Here is a 16,567-nt window from a genome sequence, read left to right as displayed (position 1 = left end):
TCCTTGTTCTATCATGTCCATATATAGTAATGGAACAAGGATAAATTAATTGAAGTGTTGATACTTTCCCAGTACATAAAGATACACAGTCAATCATTGCACAACTATAATAAATCATTTGAATATATGAGCTTGCAACAATCATTTGAATATTTGGCAAACTTGTGAAGTAAACATCTGTCATCCCAATCATCCAGTCACCTATCTGCCGCCTATTGTTTCATATGGACAACAACCAAGATAGTTGGATGACTCTAAATTGTCAAAGTCATCATTCATTCACTCGGTTTACAAACTTTTGCTCAATAAATTGATCAAGCCTTGTCTGGTAGAAAGCGTTGGTATGGTAAGTGGCCCTTTGCTGGTTCAAATCTTTGAACGAGGCACATAGTAGGGCCAAAGAGTGTAGAAGAATGGCTTTAGGGTTGTTAGATCCATTGCATCAACGAAGTATCTCAGCTTGGGTCTTCCAATTAAAATTCAAGAGGAAAAAAAAAAAGGAAGAAGTAAAGGTCTACAACTCTCCATTTTCTTGACCCTTCAATAATTCCACATTTAATTCTCTTAGCAACTCCCTTGTATATATTGATGATATTTAATAGAAACTGCAAATTTTCATCAAATTTTTCTTTAGGGCCCATTTGATGGGCAGGATATTTTATGTAATTATGTATATAAAATTCAAATTTTTGAAAATTTTTCTTGTCCATCAAACTTGGGATGAAAAAAGTGAACTTTGGGTTAGTTTCCAAAAAGTTTGTTTCCAAAATTTTTTCCATCTCAAGGGGTGAAAACGATTTTCCAAGATGAAAAAAGTTACTGTTGGATTCTCAAGCAACGCTAAGAAATTAATTCAACTATTTTGGTTTTTCTTATTTTACCCAAGTACAACAAACACAAGTCATCGCCCTACTTCTTGTATTTTATATTGTTCAAGAAAAATTAATTTAAACTATTTTAAACTGACCTAAAAATAAAGTAAAAAATTAAAGGAAGGTTATGCAACACCTTCTTTTTTCAACTTCATATGTCTACAAGCGGCCCCCTTGAATGAGACACTTTGGGGACAAAAAAAAATAGAAACTTCTTTTCAACTCCGATTCTATATAAGGGGCGAGAAAGAATGTCCAAAAAACACTTTTTTCGGAGATAGTTTTAAAACATTTGTTTGAGAGAGGAGAGGAAGAAAGAGATGGGCAATGACTGGAGCCGGACGGTTCAGAGCGTGAAAGACGAGCATCACCTGCTGCTGGATCTCTGCAAATTGCCCCTGTCCAGCGACTCGGCCGATCGGACCGTCACCTTTGAATTTATCAACCGTGCCATGTCCCTCGTCACCTCCGTGAACAAGCAGACGATGAAGCTCCCACGTCGTGTCCCCTGGAGAGACGTCCGAAAAGATGAATTGTTCAGTCGCCTTAAGGAGGACTTCCTTGATCTCAGTTTGGAAGCCGACAGTTTCTTGCGGAACTTGATCACCATCATCAAGGGCCTGAAGGAAGAGCTTAATCAGCTCTTGAACGCCCTCCTCGACTGGACGCCGTCACGGCGCGGGAAAGGGATGATACAGGAGAAACTGAGGCGATTCCGATCGGTAAAAAAATTCAGTGACCAGTTTCTGCAGTCGCTCCAAGGCCTGGTGAAGCAACACCAAGGCATGGTGGAGAAGATTAGGCGTCAAGAGGCCTTGCTGGAGAGGAAGATCAAAACAGTGGCATGGCTCAAGACTGTCATCTTCACTATTTTTGCAAGTTTCTTTGCTGCTGCCGTCATCTGTTCGATCGTAGCCGCTGCGATGCATGCTGGCCCGTTGTTGGCGAGCTTTGCTGCGGCGGCGACGTCGGTGGCGAGTTGGGGCCCGTTGGTCAAGTGGGTGGAGGAGCTGGGGGGGAAAAGATTGGAGAAGTTGCACTTGGAGAAGAGCCTCTGTGCCATGCGGCAGGATGCGGAGGCCGACAAAGAGCGTGTGCTGCGTGAGTTAGAGCCCATCTGCTCGTTGGTTAACGAGTTGAGACAGAGGCTGGAAGACGTACGCTCTACCGAGGTGGAGCTCCAATCGACGAAGGAGAGCCTCCAGGAAGAGTTACTTCTGGTGATCGGCCGTGTCAATGATTCGATAAAGAAACTTGAGGAGTGCCAGAAAGAAGTCGAACGCAGGAGAGGCAAGTTCTTGAAGCGGATTGCAGGAGGGAGCGACTGTGGCCAGTGCAGCAAAAATAAAAGAAGTACCTTGCCTTTCGGGCGAGGGTGAGGTAAAACCAGTAGCAAAAATTCATTGGAAATTGGATCGGGTAATTATATATATAAGAATAAATGATTTCAGCCAAGTGATCCTTTAGTTTCAGCCAGAGCTGCTGTTTGGTTTTCATGTATAGCAAAGATCGTTTGTATAGCAATGATCTTCTGTTTTTCTTGGTACGCCTTGTTTCGTTTTTCCTGTTCGTGCCGGGCATTAGTTCAATTCCTGCTACTCCTCTGAACTGAAAATAATAGACTTCCAAAGTTGGAATTCCCCTCTCCATGTTATCTGCCCACTCTCTGTTCCGTGTTGTGCTTGGGTCTCCAACCGCGTTGCAAGAATTAAAATGGTCGTGGTACCAAAGCAAGCAGTAAGTCCCAAATGCTGCATGAAAGACGCAACTTGTGTGGAAAGTGGAACCAAGTCTTACTGCTACTAACAATAACGCAGAGCGTGTGTGTTGCTAGAAATCGGACCAACAAGAACACAAAAAGGCACACGGCTCTCAAATATAGTGACATGCATGTTCATGTCATGCTTTATGACAGAATTTAATATTCTGAGTTCACATAAGATCAAGTAATAGATACAACTAGAAATTGCACATGAAATTCCTTGATGACTAGAGATCAGTGGACCTGAGCGGACTGAATCCGTGTGGGACTCACTGTTTAAGCAAACGCCATCCCTGGTCGTCGACTTAGAATCATTCGTTGAATTGGTTTACAGACTCCAACAACCTTAGCAATTTAACGAATATATATATATATATACACACGAACCCATTGATCGTGATCTTTATGTTTTAAAACTAACAGTCGACGATATATATATATATACACGAACCCATTGATCTTGATCTTTATGTTTTAAAACTAACAGTCAACACCGTGCTTTTCTAGTCAGTGTATAATTAATATTTCATAAGAAAAATCAATGGTCTTACTTTTTAGCTTAAGGAATTTTATTTGCAAAAAAAAAAAAGACACCATTTGTTTTAGGGGCTGTTTGATGGCCTGGAAAAGTCCTGTAGCGAAAGAAATAAAATTCAAAATTTTTAAAAAAATCTGATTTAACAAACACAGAATTAGTTTTTTTACCGTTAACGTGGAAATCAGAATTTTATTTTCGGAAATATGTTTCCACCACGAGAGGTGGAAACATATTTCCCTTTTTTTTTTTCCCATTAGGACACGCTCGCATTGCTCGCCTCACCTTCCTCCCTCCTACCACTGCTGCCTCCCTTGGTCGTCTCTCAAGCCCTCCTTCCAACTCACTCATAGACTTTTCCCATTGAAGCTAGAAACGGACGCCTCCTGCGCCATTCTTCCTTTCTCGCTCTCCGCCTCCCTTATTCCTCGTTGGAAACAGACGCCTCTTGCAGAGCTCATCAAGCGGCACCAGTTGGAGACGCTTTGTAGATTTTGACCTCTGCCACCTTCCATCCTCATGAAGCAGACATCGACAGGTACAGAAACCCCTTTCTTTCACTTTCTCTCACACTCTCTCTCGTTCCCTCTTCTCTGTGCTGCAACTTCAAATTGTATCCTGTTTTGGAGGCTCTTGTTGATGTGGGAGACGCGTGCTTGTTCATGGTAATGTCGGTTCTCTATGTGCATATTTTTCCCATTTGCATAAGGGAAGGAGAAAAAGGGAGGAAGGAAGGAGGGAAGGAGGGAGGAAGCTCAAACCGAATTTTTGTTTTGGAAAAACGAAAAAATATTTCTCATTCTTCAATTCTAGAAATTTATTTCTGAAAAGTTTTTTCTAGAAATATATTTCTGGCCATCGGACACCCCCTTAGGGATGCCAATAAATTCAATTTGGATCTAATATATGGCAGAACATTTTCAAAACAATCAATATATGGAGAAAAACATAATTTAACATTCGATTAAGAAATTAGATCAGATTTCGATATAGAAATGACATGATTGGACTATGATTCATATTTATATATGTGTTTGGGTGGATTCAGATTCAAATTTGATCTGGATTTAGATCGGACATAGTTTTAAATAAAAGTCCTGTATAGGATGACTTTACATTTTGAAAGCTGATTCTTGTGTGGTTTGGATACTCTTCGAAATTGGCATCCAGATTCACAACTGCGTGACCTTAAAAATGAGGTTAAGATTGTGAAAATCGCATTCAGATATTCTTTTAGTTTCTTTATTTATGTAAGAATCTCATTTCAAATCTAAATATGTGAACATCCAAAAAAAAGGGGAAATGGTTAAGAGCGCATCTGGTTCGAATTTGATCCATTAATATCCATAATTTGCTTCTTGTTTTTGGAGATGAAAGTTGCTTATGTAAAAGGTTAGTTCTCCCAAAAAATAGTATAATGCTTAATATCCAAACTTTCATAAAAAAAACAAAAACAAAAACAATAACTTCAGAATATCCAAAAGGAAAAAAAAAAGGAAAACAGAAATAATAAAGCAAGGTTTATCACAAAAAAATGTCAAAATCTACACATGCATGTCCAAGTTCAAGCATTTGAATGTGGATCTTAGCTGAAGATACCATGAAAGATTTACCTTTGATATGTTCTTATTGGATTTGATTGAAGCTTGCTCCGGACAAGTACAAATAGTTTTGGGATAATTTATGATTCTTCTCAGAAAGTTGCTGTCCTTTAAATCATTAGTAACTCTCCAATTCCTTAATTTGTTATTAATTGTAGGTTGTGGATTTGCTAGAATCCGTCCCATGTTTAAATCTCTTCCCAAATTTTATAGCTGGCACCTGTAAAAATATTTCATATAAAATAATAAAAAGCCAGGCATAACATGGTGGCTAAGACCTGCCAGGACCCTATGATTTATACTCTTCACCTTCGTTGTCTTCCTATTGGCTCCATTAACTATTTTAATATTTTTTGGTCTCATGATTAGTTGATGCGAACACATGCTAGGACTATGGGTGGAGCAAAAAATTTTTCATAAAGGTAACTGAATTAAAGATTCTAAATTTTGATTAGGGCTTAAATATTATTTTTTAAAGTCCTTATATAAAACAATTGAAACATTCTAAAATTTATATATAACTTTTTAAAAAAAAAATTGAAGTAGAGTCAAGACCCAACTGGGCCCCACCTTGACTTCGCCATAAGACTAAAAGTCACACCTTATTTATAAGACTAAGACCAGTAAATGGTACAACAAAGTCTCTTGACCCCAAATGGTTTCCCCTGAATCAATTATCAAATGGAAAAGCAACCCATGAAAACTCCAACTAGCTTCCATTTTAAACTGAAAAAAATGCGTGGTGGATGTGTGGGGTCGACTTTGAGTCCTCTGAGTTCATACATACATGAAGTCCTCTAAGTAATGCACGCGCACAGTGAATTCCCAAACATTTAAGCGACCGATTGTATATCTTTTCAAAATGTTCTCCTTCATGGGTAGCTTCCTCAAGATAATTGCCCCCAAAAATAATGAATTTGGTAATATTAGTTTATTTTGTAATCTTTCTTTTAATTTTTTTTTTGTATTATCGCAGCTAAAATAGACCAAAAAAAAAAAACCACTCCATTCCTTCCAACCACACAACAATCTTTGGACGCTCATGCAGACCGGAAACGTCGGCCAAGATGGTCGAAATTGACCCCTCACCGACCGTTGAATTGGCAAACGGATGATGTGAAGAAAATGTAGAAAGAGATACAATGTTATATTTAATAAAAGAAAAAAACATGATTCAATCATGAAACGAAAGATCCTCTCATCTTTTCATACTTTCAATGCACTTGAGCATAGCCTCTTGTCTCTAAAAAGAGATTGAGGGTTATCTCCTTTGGTCATGGGAAGAGGAAGAAGAGAAAAAAAAGAAAATAACAAGGACAAGACTATATTGAAGAAATGAAATAATAATAACAACAAAAATATATTCATTAAGGAAAAAAATAACAACAACAAGAATATATATTGAAGAGAAGGAAGAGAAAGAACAAGAACAACAAGAATACTTGAAAGAGCATGATTTAATCATAAAATAAAATATCATCTCATCTTCTCATGCTCCCGGTGCATTTGAGCATAGCCTCTTGTCTCTAAAAAGAGGTTGAGTGCTATCTCCTTTGGCCATGGAGAGATGAAGATGAGAAAAAAAATGAAAACAACAACAACACTATGTTTAAGAGAAAGAAATAACATAATAATAAGAACATTAATGAAAAGAAAGAAGAGAGAAATGAGAGAGATGAAGATTACATACCTCTAATGGAAAATAACTTAAGGAAGATGAACACCTTCACTTGAAGATCCCCTTTTGAATGAAGCTCCAAAAGTGCTTGCTCTAAGTTGGAGAAGGAAATGAAAAGAGAAAGAGGGAGAGAGAGAGAGAACTCAAGAGAAACTCTAAGTCTTCAAGTGAGAATACACTAGAGTTTCTCTCAAGGACCAATCTTGCCCAAGAAGGGGGATATGGGGGGGTATTTATAGAGGATTTTGGAGCCAAAACCCAAAATTTGAATTTTTTGACCTAAAAATACTAAAATCACCCTCCAAAAGGAGATTTTTTTGGCCAAAAGGAAGGGCAAATGAGTCTTGTCCACCCAAAAAGACTAAAACTACCCTCTAAAAGGATGTTTTTTGGTCAAAAGGAAAGGTAAATTGGTCTTGTTTACCAAAAAGACTAAAATCACCCTCTAAAAGGAGGTTTTTTGGTCAAAAGGAGGGGCAAATCGGTCTTGTTTAAAAAAGACTAAAATCACCCTCTAAAAGAAGGTTTTTTGGTCAAAAGGAGGGGCAAATCGGTCTTGTTTGAAAAAGACTAAAATCACCCTCTAAAAAAAGGTTTTTTTGGTCAAAATGAGGGGCAAATCGGTCTTGTTTGAAAAAGACTAAAATCACCCTCTAAAGGAGGTTTTTTGGTCAAAAGGAAGGGCAAATCGGTCTTGTTTAAAAAAAAACTAAAATCACACTCTAAAAGAGGTTTTTTGGTAAAAAAAAGGGGCAAATCGGTCTTGTTTAAAAAAAAGACTAAAATCACCCTCTAAAAGGAGGTTTTTTGGTCAAAAGGAGGGACAAATCGGTCTTGTTTAAAAAAAACTAAAATCACCCTCTAAAAGAAGGTTTTTTGGTCAAAAGGAGGGGCAAATCGGTCTTAAATGATTGATTTGGATCTGAACTTAGGTTTTGGATCTAAAAGTAGTATTTTGGATTTAATTTGGATCATAGAGTTCTATTTTGGATTTAATTTGGATATGAGAGTAGTATTTTGGAAATCTTGTGCCTAAATTTGAATTTCGCATTTGGATAAAACATCATAGTCCCTTAGAAAAATTTGGGGTGATTACAGGATGTAAAAATCAAAATCATTTTAAATTTAGATTGTAAAATAAGACTTCTAATTCATATTCATATATGACTTTTTTTTTGTTCATGTTCAAATTTAAACTCCAATAAGTGAACATCTAAAAAAGCATATACAGTCAACAATATATCCTATTTAAATATGATCCATTGACATCCTCACTCTCTCATGTGCATAGAGGTGTTTTTTTTTTCTCCAAAAAAAAAAAAATCTTTTATCAAGCGATCTTGTAGGAAATCCCCCACTACACAGGGAGAGCCAGGCCAAGTTTTGCTACCCCTTACCTCCAAAGTCCAGAGCTACATTAGTGTGTTGGTTTAGAACTCTTACAATGGGAATTCTTTCAAGGGGCATCTAGATCATGTACCCAAATGCTGCATGGAAGACGCAAGTTGTGCCAAAAGTACAACGAAGTCTCACTGCTACTAACAATAACGCAGAGCGTATGTGTTGCTGTAGAGCGGACGGACAAGAACAAAAAAGGCACACAGCTCTCAAATATAGAGACAGGCACGTTCATGTCAAGCTTTATGATCACAGAATTTACTATTCCGAGTTCACATAAGATCAGTTAATAGACATAACTAGAAATTGAACATGAAATTCCTTCATGACTAGAGATCTTAGGACCGGAGCGGACTGAATCAGTGTGGGACTCACTGTTTGATCAAACGCGCCCTGTGTGGAACCTTGCGGTTCTCTGGTCGTCGACTTAGAATCATCCGTTGAATTGACTCACACCCACCTTTTGAGGGCTTGAAGTATGTGATCAGAGGCTAAGAATCTTAGTAATTTAATTAGTTGACATGACATTCCATTGTCTCTCTCTCTCTCTCTCTATATATATATATATATATATATATATATATACACACACACATGATCCCAGTGATCTTGATTTTTATGTTTTAAAACTGACGGTCAACACCGTGCTATTCTAGCCAGTGTTTAGTTAATATTTCAAAGAAAAACCAATGGTCCAACTTTTTAGCTTAATGAATTTTATTTGCAAAAAAAAAATGACACCATTTGTCACATCTCAACCTTTTTACCCTCAAATAAATTTTTTTTTTTGTTAAAAACATAAATGTCAATGTGCGACGACACAACGATTCAAAAGGAACTATGCATATCAAAAGACAATGGGACAAATATTTTATTATGTATTAAATTCAGTTCATACAAAGTCACTTCACATTCCTCAGTGAAACACATGATAAAAATGCCCTAAAAAAACAAGATTGACATCTAACAAAATAAGATATCAATGAGACCCAAAACATGACGTGTCGGCAGTACAATAAATCCAAAATCTCTCCAATAGGGTCTGAGTTGAGTCATCTGCAGCAAGTCCATCAAAACTTGAAAAGAAAACAACAGAAGATTTAGAGTGGTAACAAACCAAATAAATCCCTAGCCCTGTAAGGTTAGAGCTCAAATCTGTGATGTAATATATATGAAAAACATCATGATGGTAGCCTGAAGTCTCTCACATATTCCACAACATGTAGGGACCATTCAATGACTAAAATTAACACACTCGATTGTCACAATCATTTCATTCACATTTGTTTCATTTATAATAATTTCATTTGCATTTACTTTAGTGAATTGACAGTTATGTGGGTGTAAGCATAGACATGTGCACACCATGGCTGAAATGATACGGTTCCGTTCACGCTGCACCATTTGTTTTAGGGATGCCAATAAATTCACTTTGGATTTAATATTTGATAGAAACATTTTCAATACAATCAATATGGAGAAAAACATAATTTAACATCCGACTAAGAAATTGGATCAAATTAAAAATGACATCAGATTCTAATTCATATTTATATAAGTATCTGGGTGGATTCAAATTCAAATTTGATCTGGATTTAGATTGGACGTAGTTTTAAAGAAAAACCTTGTATAGGATGGTTTAACATTTTGAAAGTTGATTCCTATGTGGTTTGGATACTCTTTAAAATTGGCATCCAGATTCACATGTACGTGACCTTAAAAATGTGGTTCAGATTGTGAAAATCACATTCAGTTATGACTTCAATTTCTTTATTTATATAAGAATTGACTTCAAATCTAAATATGTGAACATCCAAAACAAGGGAATCAGAGTACATCTGATTCAAATTTGATCCACTAACATCCATAATTTGCTTCCTGTTTTTGAAGATGAAAGTTACTTATGTAAAGGGTTAGTTCTCTACTAAAAAAAGTATAATGATGAATATATCCAAATTCACCTCTCACATTGGCTTATCTTAGCATTATTGGTCTGAATCATTAAAAAAACCTGAACTTTCATAAAAAAACAAACAATGAATTCAGAATACCCAAAAGGAAATTTTTTTTTTATGCATTTGAATGTGGATTAGCTGAAGATGCCTTGACAAACTCATCTGGACCTTAACGAAAGATTTACCTTTGATATGTTCTTCTGGACTGTTGGATTTGATTGAACCTTGCTCCGGACAAGTACAAATAGTTTTGGGATAATTTATGATTCCTCTCAGAAAGTTGCTGTCCTTTAAATCATTAGTAACTCTCCATTTCCTTAATTTGTTATTAATTGTAGGTTGTGGATTTGCTAGAATCCCTCCCATGTTTAAATCTCTTCCCAAATTTTACAGCTGGCACCCGTAAAAATATTTCATATAAAATAATAAAAAGCCAGGCATAACATGGTGGCTAAGACCTGCAGGGACCCTATGATTTATACTCTTCACCTTCGTTGTGTTCCTATTGGCTCCATTAACTATTTTAATATTTTTTGGTCTGACGCGCACAAGATGATTAGTTGATGCGAACAGACTATGGGTGGAGCAAAAAATTTTCATAAAGGTAACATTCTAAATTTTGATTAGGGCTTAAATATTATTTTTTAAAGTTGTTATATAAAACAATTGGAACATTCTAAAATTTATATATAACTTTTTTAAAAAAAAATTGATGTAGAGTCAAGACCCAACTGGGCCCTACCTTGACTTCGCCCCTTATTTATAAGACTAAAAGTCACCCCTTATTTATAAGACTAAGACCAGTAAATGGTACAACAAAGTCTCTTGACCCCAAATGGTTTCCTCGGAATCAATTATCAAATGGAAAAGCAACCCATGAAAACTCCAACTAGCTTCCATTTTAAACTGAAAAAAATGCGTGGTGGAGGGAGGGCGGAGAGGTGTGGGGTCGACTTTGAGTCCTCTGAGTTCATACATACATGAAGTCCTCTAAGTAATGCACCCGCACAGTGAATTCCCAAACATTTAAGCGACCGATTGTATATCTTTTCAAAATGTTCTCCTTCATGGGTTGAGGACCTCAAGATAATTGCCCCCAAAAATAATGAATTTGGTAATATTAGTTTATTTTGTAATCTTTCTTTTAATTTTTTTTTGTATTATCGCAGCTAAAATAGACCAAAAAAAAAAAAAAACCACTCCATCCCTTCCAACCACACAACAATCTTTGGACGCTCATGCAGACCGGAAACGTCGGCCAAGATGGTCGAAATTGACCCCTCACCGACCGTTGAATTGGCAAACGGATGATGTGAATAATGGTATTACTACTGTTTCAGCATGAAGCCGATATGGTATATCCCATGATACACATCGTTGTTTATCCGCCAGTATTGTACATTTCTAATTTTTTTTTATAAAAGATCATATTTTAAATATTTTAAGCTGATTTAAAAACGACAAAGCAAAAACGACAATAAGGCCGTATCTGTACATCTTACCTGCTGAACCCCTGATTATATGCATCATATTGGTGTACGAATTTTCATGTGTTATAGGATTACTGACTAAAATATTCTTAATTCACAAAATAAAAATTAAAAAAAAAAACTATAGAAGATATTTCTTTTGGCGTACCGCAACTTTCTCTCTTTGTCTGCACCATGCCAATAGGATGTGGATCTACCAAATATCAAGAATTAGGCATCAAAGAAATAATAAAAGAAGAACCTCTTGGAAAGATGATAGTCACCTTGGCGAATAGAGTCTATCAGCACCCATGAAGGCATGAACAGGGAGGGACAAATGTATGCTTCCACTGGCAACTTGGGTTGAATTATAGCGAAGCTTCCGGCTATTTTCCGTCTCATTTCCACTCGCAAATATCTAAGAAAATTTTGAAAAAGTAAAACAATGAAAATGCATGAAAAAAAAATATCTTTCAGCAAAAGGTGCATATTTAACTTAGATATATGGTCGAACTGTTTAGAAAAAATCTGACATGAAAAAAAAATTAGCTGGTTGAAAAATCGAAGAGAAACTGGATTTAAGAAGTCACATTCAATCAGATTCAGATTTGGATATATATATAATTGGATTCTGATCTAATTTAGTGTTCAATAAATATTCTATATCTAAGGTTCTTACATTTAAAAATCGGCTGGATTCAGTTCAAAATTCAGATTCTAATTCAGATATGGATGTAAAAATCAAAATCATTTTAAATTTAGATTGTAAAATAAGACTTCTAATTCATATTCATATATGACTTTTTTTTTTGTTCATGTTCAAATTTAAACTCCAATAAGTGAACATCTAAAAAAGCATATACAGTCGACAATATATCCTATTTAAATATGATCCATTGACATCCTCACTCTCTCATGAGCATAGAGGTGTTTTTTTTTTCTCCAAAAAAAAAAAAATCTTTTATCAAGCGATCTTGTAGGAAATCCCCCACTACACAGGGAGAGCCAGGCCAAGTTTTGCTACCCCTTACCTCCAAAGTCCAGAGCTACATTAGTGTGTTGGTTTAGAACTCTTACAATGGGAATTCTTTCAAGGGGCATCTAGATCATGTACCCAAATGCTGCATGGAAGACGCAAGTTGTGCCAAAAGTACAACGAAGTCTCACTGCTACTAACAATAACGCAGAGCGTATGTGTTGCTGTAGAGCGGACGGACAAGAACAAAAAAGGCACACAGCTCTCAAATATAGAGACAGGCACGTTCATGTCAAGCTTTATGATCACAGAATTTACTATTCCGAGTTCACATAAGATCAGTTAATAGACATAACTAGAAATTGAACATGAAATTCCTTCATGACTAGAGATCTTAGGACCGGAGCGGACTGAATCAGTGTGGGACTCACTGTTTGATCAAACGCGCCCTGTGTGGAACCTTGCGGTTCTCTGGTCGTCGACTTAGAATCATCCGTTGAATTGACTCACACCCACCTTTTGAGGGCTTGAAGTATGTGATCAGAGGCTAAGAATCTTAGTAATTTAATTAGTTGACATGACATTCCATTGTCTCTCTCTCTCTCTCTCTATATATATATATATATATATATATATATATACACACACACATGATCCCAGTGATCTTGATTTTTATGTTTTAAAACTGACGGTCAACACCGTGCTATTCTAGCCAGTGTTTAGTTAATATTTCAAAGAAAAACCAATGGTCCAACTTTTTAGCTTAATGAATTTTATTTGCAAAAAAAAATGACACCATTTGTCACATCTCAACCTTTTTACCCTCAAATAAATTTTTTTTTTTGTTAAAAACATAAAATGTCAATGTGCGACGACACAACGATTCAAAAGGAACTATGCATATCAAAAGACAATGGGACAAATATTTTATTATGTATTAAATTCAGTTCATACAAAGTCACTTCACATTCCTCAGTGAAACACATGATAAAAATGCCCTAAAAAACAAGATTGACATCTAACAAATAAGATATCAATGAGACCCAAAACATGACGTGTCGGCAGTACAATAAATCCAAAATCTCTCCAATAGGGTCTGAGTTGAGTCATCTGCAGCAAGTCCATCAAAACTTGAAAAGAAAACAACAGAAGATTTAGAGTGGTAACAAACCAAATAAATCCCTAGCCCTGTAAGGTTAGAGCTCAAATCTGTGATGTAATATATATGAAAAACATCATGATGGTAGCCTGAAGTCTCTCACATATTCCACAACATGTAGGGACCATTCAATGACTAAAATTAACACACTCGATTGTCACAATCATTTCATTCACATTTGTTTCATTTATAATAATTTCATTTGCATTTACTTTAGTGAATTGACAGTTATGTGGGTGTAAGCATAGACATGTGCACACCATGGCTGAAATGATACGGTTCCGTTCACGCTGCACCATTTGTTTTAGGGATGCCAATAAATTCACTTTGGATTTAATATTTGATAGAAACATTTTCAATACAATCAATATGGAGAAAAACATAATTTAACATCCGACTAAGAAATTGGATCAAATTAAAAATGACATCAGATTCTAATTCATATTTATATAAGTATCTGGGTGGATTCAAATTCAAATTTGATCTGGATTTAGATTGGACGTAGTTTTAAAGAAAAACCTTGTATAGGATGGTTTAACATTTTGAAAGTTGATTCGTATGTGGTTTGGATACTCTTTAAAATTGGCATCCAGATTCACATGTACGTGACCTTAAAAATGTGGTTCAGATTGTGAAAATCACATTCAGTTATGACTTCAATTTCTTTATTTATATAAGAATTGACTTCAAATCTAAATATGTGAACATCCAAAACAAGGGAATCAGAGTACATCTGATTCAAATTTGATCCACTAACATCCATAATTTGCTTCCTGTTTTTGAAGATGAAAGTTACTTATGTAAAGGGTTAGTTCTCTACTAAAAAAGTATAATGATGAATATATCCAAATTCACCTCTCACATTGGCTTATCTTAGCATTATTGGTCTGAATCATTAAAAAAACCTGAACTTTCATAAAAAAACAAACAATGAATTCAGAATACCCAAAAGGAAATTTTTTTTTTATGCATTTGAATGTGGATTAGCTGAAGATGCCTTGACAAACTCATCTGGACCTTAACGAAAGATTTACCTTTGATATGTTCTTCTGGACTGTTGGATTTGATTGAACCTTGCTCCGGACAAGTACAAATAGTTTTGGGATAATTTATGATTCCTCTCAGAAAGTTGCTGTCCTTTAAATCATTAGTAACTCTCCATTTCCTTAATTTGTTATTAATTGTAGGTTGTGGATTTGCTAGAATCCCTCCCATGTTTAAATCTCTTCCCAAATTTTACAGCTGGCACCCGTAAAAATATTTCATATAAAATAATAAAAAGCCAGGCATAACATGGTGGCTAAGACCTGCAGGGACCCTATGATTTATACTCTTCACCTTCGTTGTGTTCCTATTGGCTCCATTAACTATTTTAATATTTTTTGGTCTGACGCGCACAAGATGATTAGTTGATGCGAACAGACTATGGGTGGAGCAAAAAAATTTTCATAAAGGTAACATTCTAAATTTTGATTAGGGCTTAAATATTATTTTTTAAAGTTGTTATATAAAACAATTGGAACATTCTAAAATTTATATATAACTTTTTTAAAAAAAATTGATGTAGAGTCAAGACCCAACTGGGCCCTACCTTGACTTCGCCCCTTATTTATAAGACTAAAAGTCACCCCTTATTTATAAGACTAAGACCAGTAAATGGTACAACAAAGTCTCTTGACCCCAAATGGTTTCCTCGGAATCAATTATCAAATGGAAAAGCAACCCATGAAAACTCCAACTAGCTTCCATTTTAAACTGAAAAAAATGCGTGGTGGAGGGAGGGCGGAGAGGTGTGGGGTCGACTTTGAGTCCTCTGAGTTCATACATACATGAAGTCCTCTAAGTAATGCACCCGCACAGTGAATTCCCAAACATTTAAGCGACCGATTGTATATCTTTTCAAAATGTTCTCCTTCATGGGTTGAGGACCTCAAGATAATTGCCCCCAAAAATAATGAATTTGGTAATATTAGTTTATTTTGTAATCTTTCTTTTAATTTTTTTTTGTATTATCGCAGCTAAAATAGACCAAAAAAAAAAAAAAACCACTCCATCCCTTCCAACCACACAACAATCTTTGGACGCTCATGCAGACCGGAAACGTCGGCCAAGATGGTCGAAATTGACCCCTCACCGACCGTTGAATTGGCAAACGGATGATGTGAATAATGGTATTACTACTGTTTCAGCATGAAGCCGATATGGTATATCCCATGATACACATCGTTGTTTATCCGCCAGTATTGTACATTTCTAATTTTTTTTTATAAAAGATCATATTTTAAATATTTTAAGCTGATTTAAAAACGACAAAGCAAAAACGACAATAAGGCCGTATCTGTACATCTTACCTGCTGAACCCCTGATTATATGCATCATATTGGTGTACGAATTTTCATGTGTTATAGGATTACTGACTAAAATATTCTTAATTCACAAAATAAAAATTAAAAAAAAAACTATAGAAGATATTTCTTTTGGCGTACCGCAACTTTCTCTCTTTGTCTGCACCATGCCAATAGGATGTGGATCTACCAAATATCAAGAATTAGGCATCAAAGAAATAATAAAAGAAGAACCTCTTGGAAAGATGATAGTCACCTTGGCGAATAGAGTCTATCAGCACCCATGAAGGCATGAACAGGGAGGGACAAATGTATGCTTCCACTGGCAACTTGGGTTGAATTATAGCGAAGCTTCCGGCTATTTTCCGTCTCATTTCCACTCGCAAATATCTAAGAAAATTTTGAAAAAGTAAAACAATGAAAATGCATGAAAAAAAAATATCTTTCAGCAAAAGGTGCATATTTAACTTAGATATATGGTCGAACTGTTTAGAAAAAATCTGACATGAAAAAAAAATTAGCTGGTTGAAAAATCGAAGAGAAACTGGATTTAAGAAGTCACATTCAATCAGATTCAGATTTGGATATATATATAATTGGATTCTGATCTAATTTAGTGTTCAATAAATATTCTATATCTAAGGTTCTTACATTTAAAAATCGGCTGGATTCAGTTCAAAATTCAGATTCTAATTCAGATATGGATGTAAAAATCAAAATCATTTTAAATTTAGATTGTAAAATAAGACTTCTAATTCATATTCATATATGACTTTTTTTTTTGTTCATGTTCAAATTTAAACTCCAATAAGTGAAC

The 16,567-nt window shown here is 35.5% G+C and overlaps 1 protein-coding gene across 1 annotated transcript; it reads left to right on the top strand.

The window, feature by feature from the left end:
* Nucleotides 1-1,192: 1,192 nt before the first annotated feature.
* Nucleotides 1,193-2,251, top strand: LOC116259635 (UPF0496 protein 1-like). Its single transcript, XM_031637490.1, has one exon. The coding sequence runs from the start codon at nucleotides 1,193-1,195 to the stop codon at nucleotides 2,249-2,251; it is 1,059 nt and encodes a 352-aa protein (XP_031493350.1).
* Nucleotides 2,252-16,567: the final 14,316 nt, after the last annotated feature.

The sequence above is a fragment of the Nymphaea colorata genome, chromosome 8 (genome assembly GCF_008831285.2).
Source record: "Nymphaea colorata isolate Beijing-Zhang1983 chromosome 8, ASM883128v2, whole genome shotgun sequence".
Taxonomy (NCBI): Eukaryota; Viridiplantae; Streptophyta; class Magnoliopsida; order Nymphaeales; family Nymphaeaceae; genus Nymphaea; species Nymphaea colorata.
The sequence above is the reverse complement of the archived record's forward strand: the minus strand, read 5'-3'. Positions and strand labels throughout refer to the sequence as shown.

Coding starts and splice junctions, on each gene's coding strand:
- LOC116259635 (XM_031637490.1), top strand. CDS start 1,193: ATGGGCAATGACTGGAGCCGGACGGTTCAGAGCGTGAAAGACGAGCAT.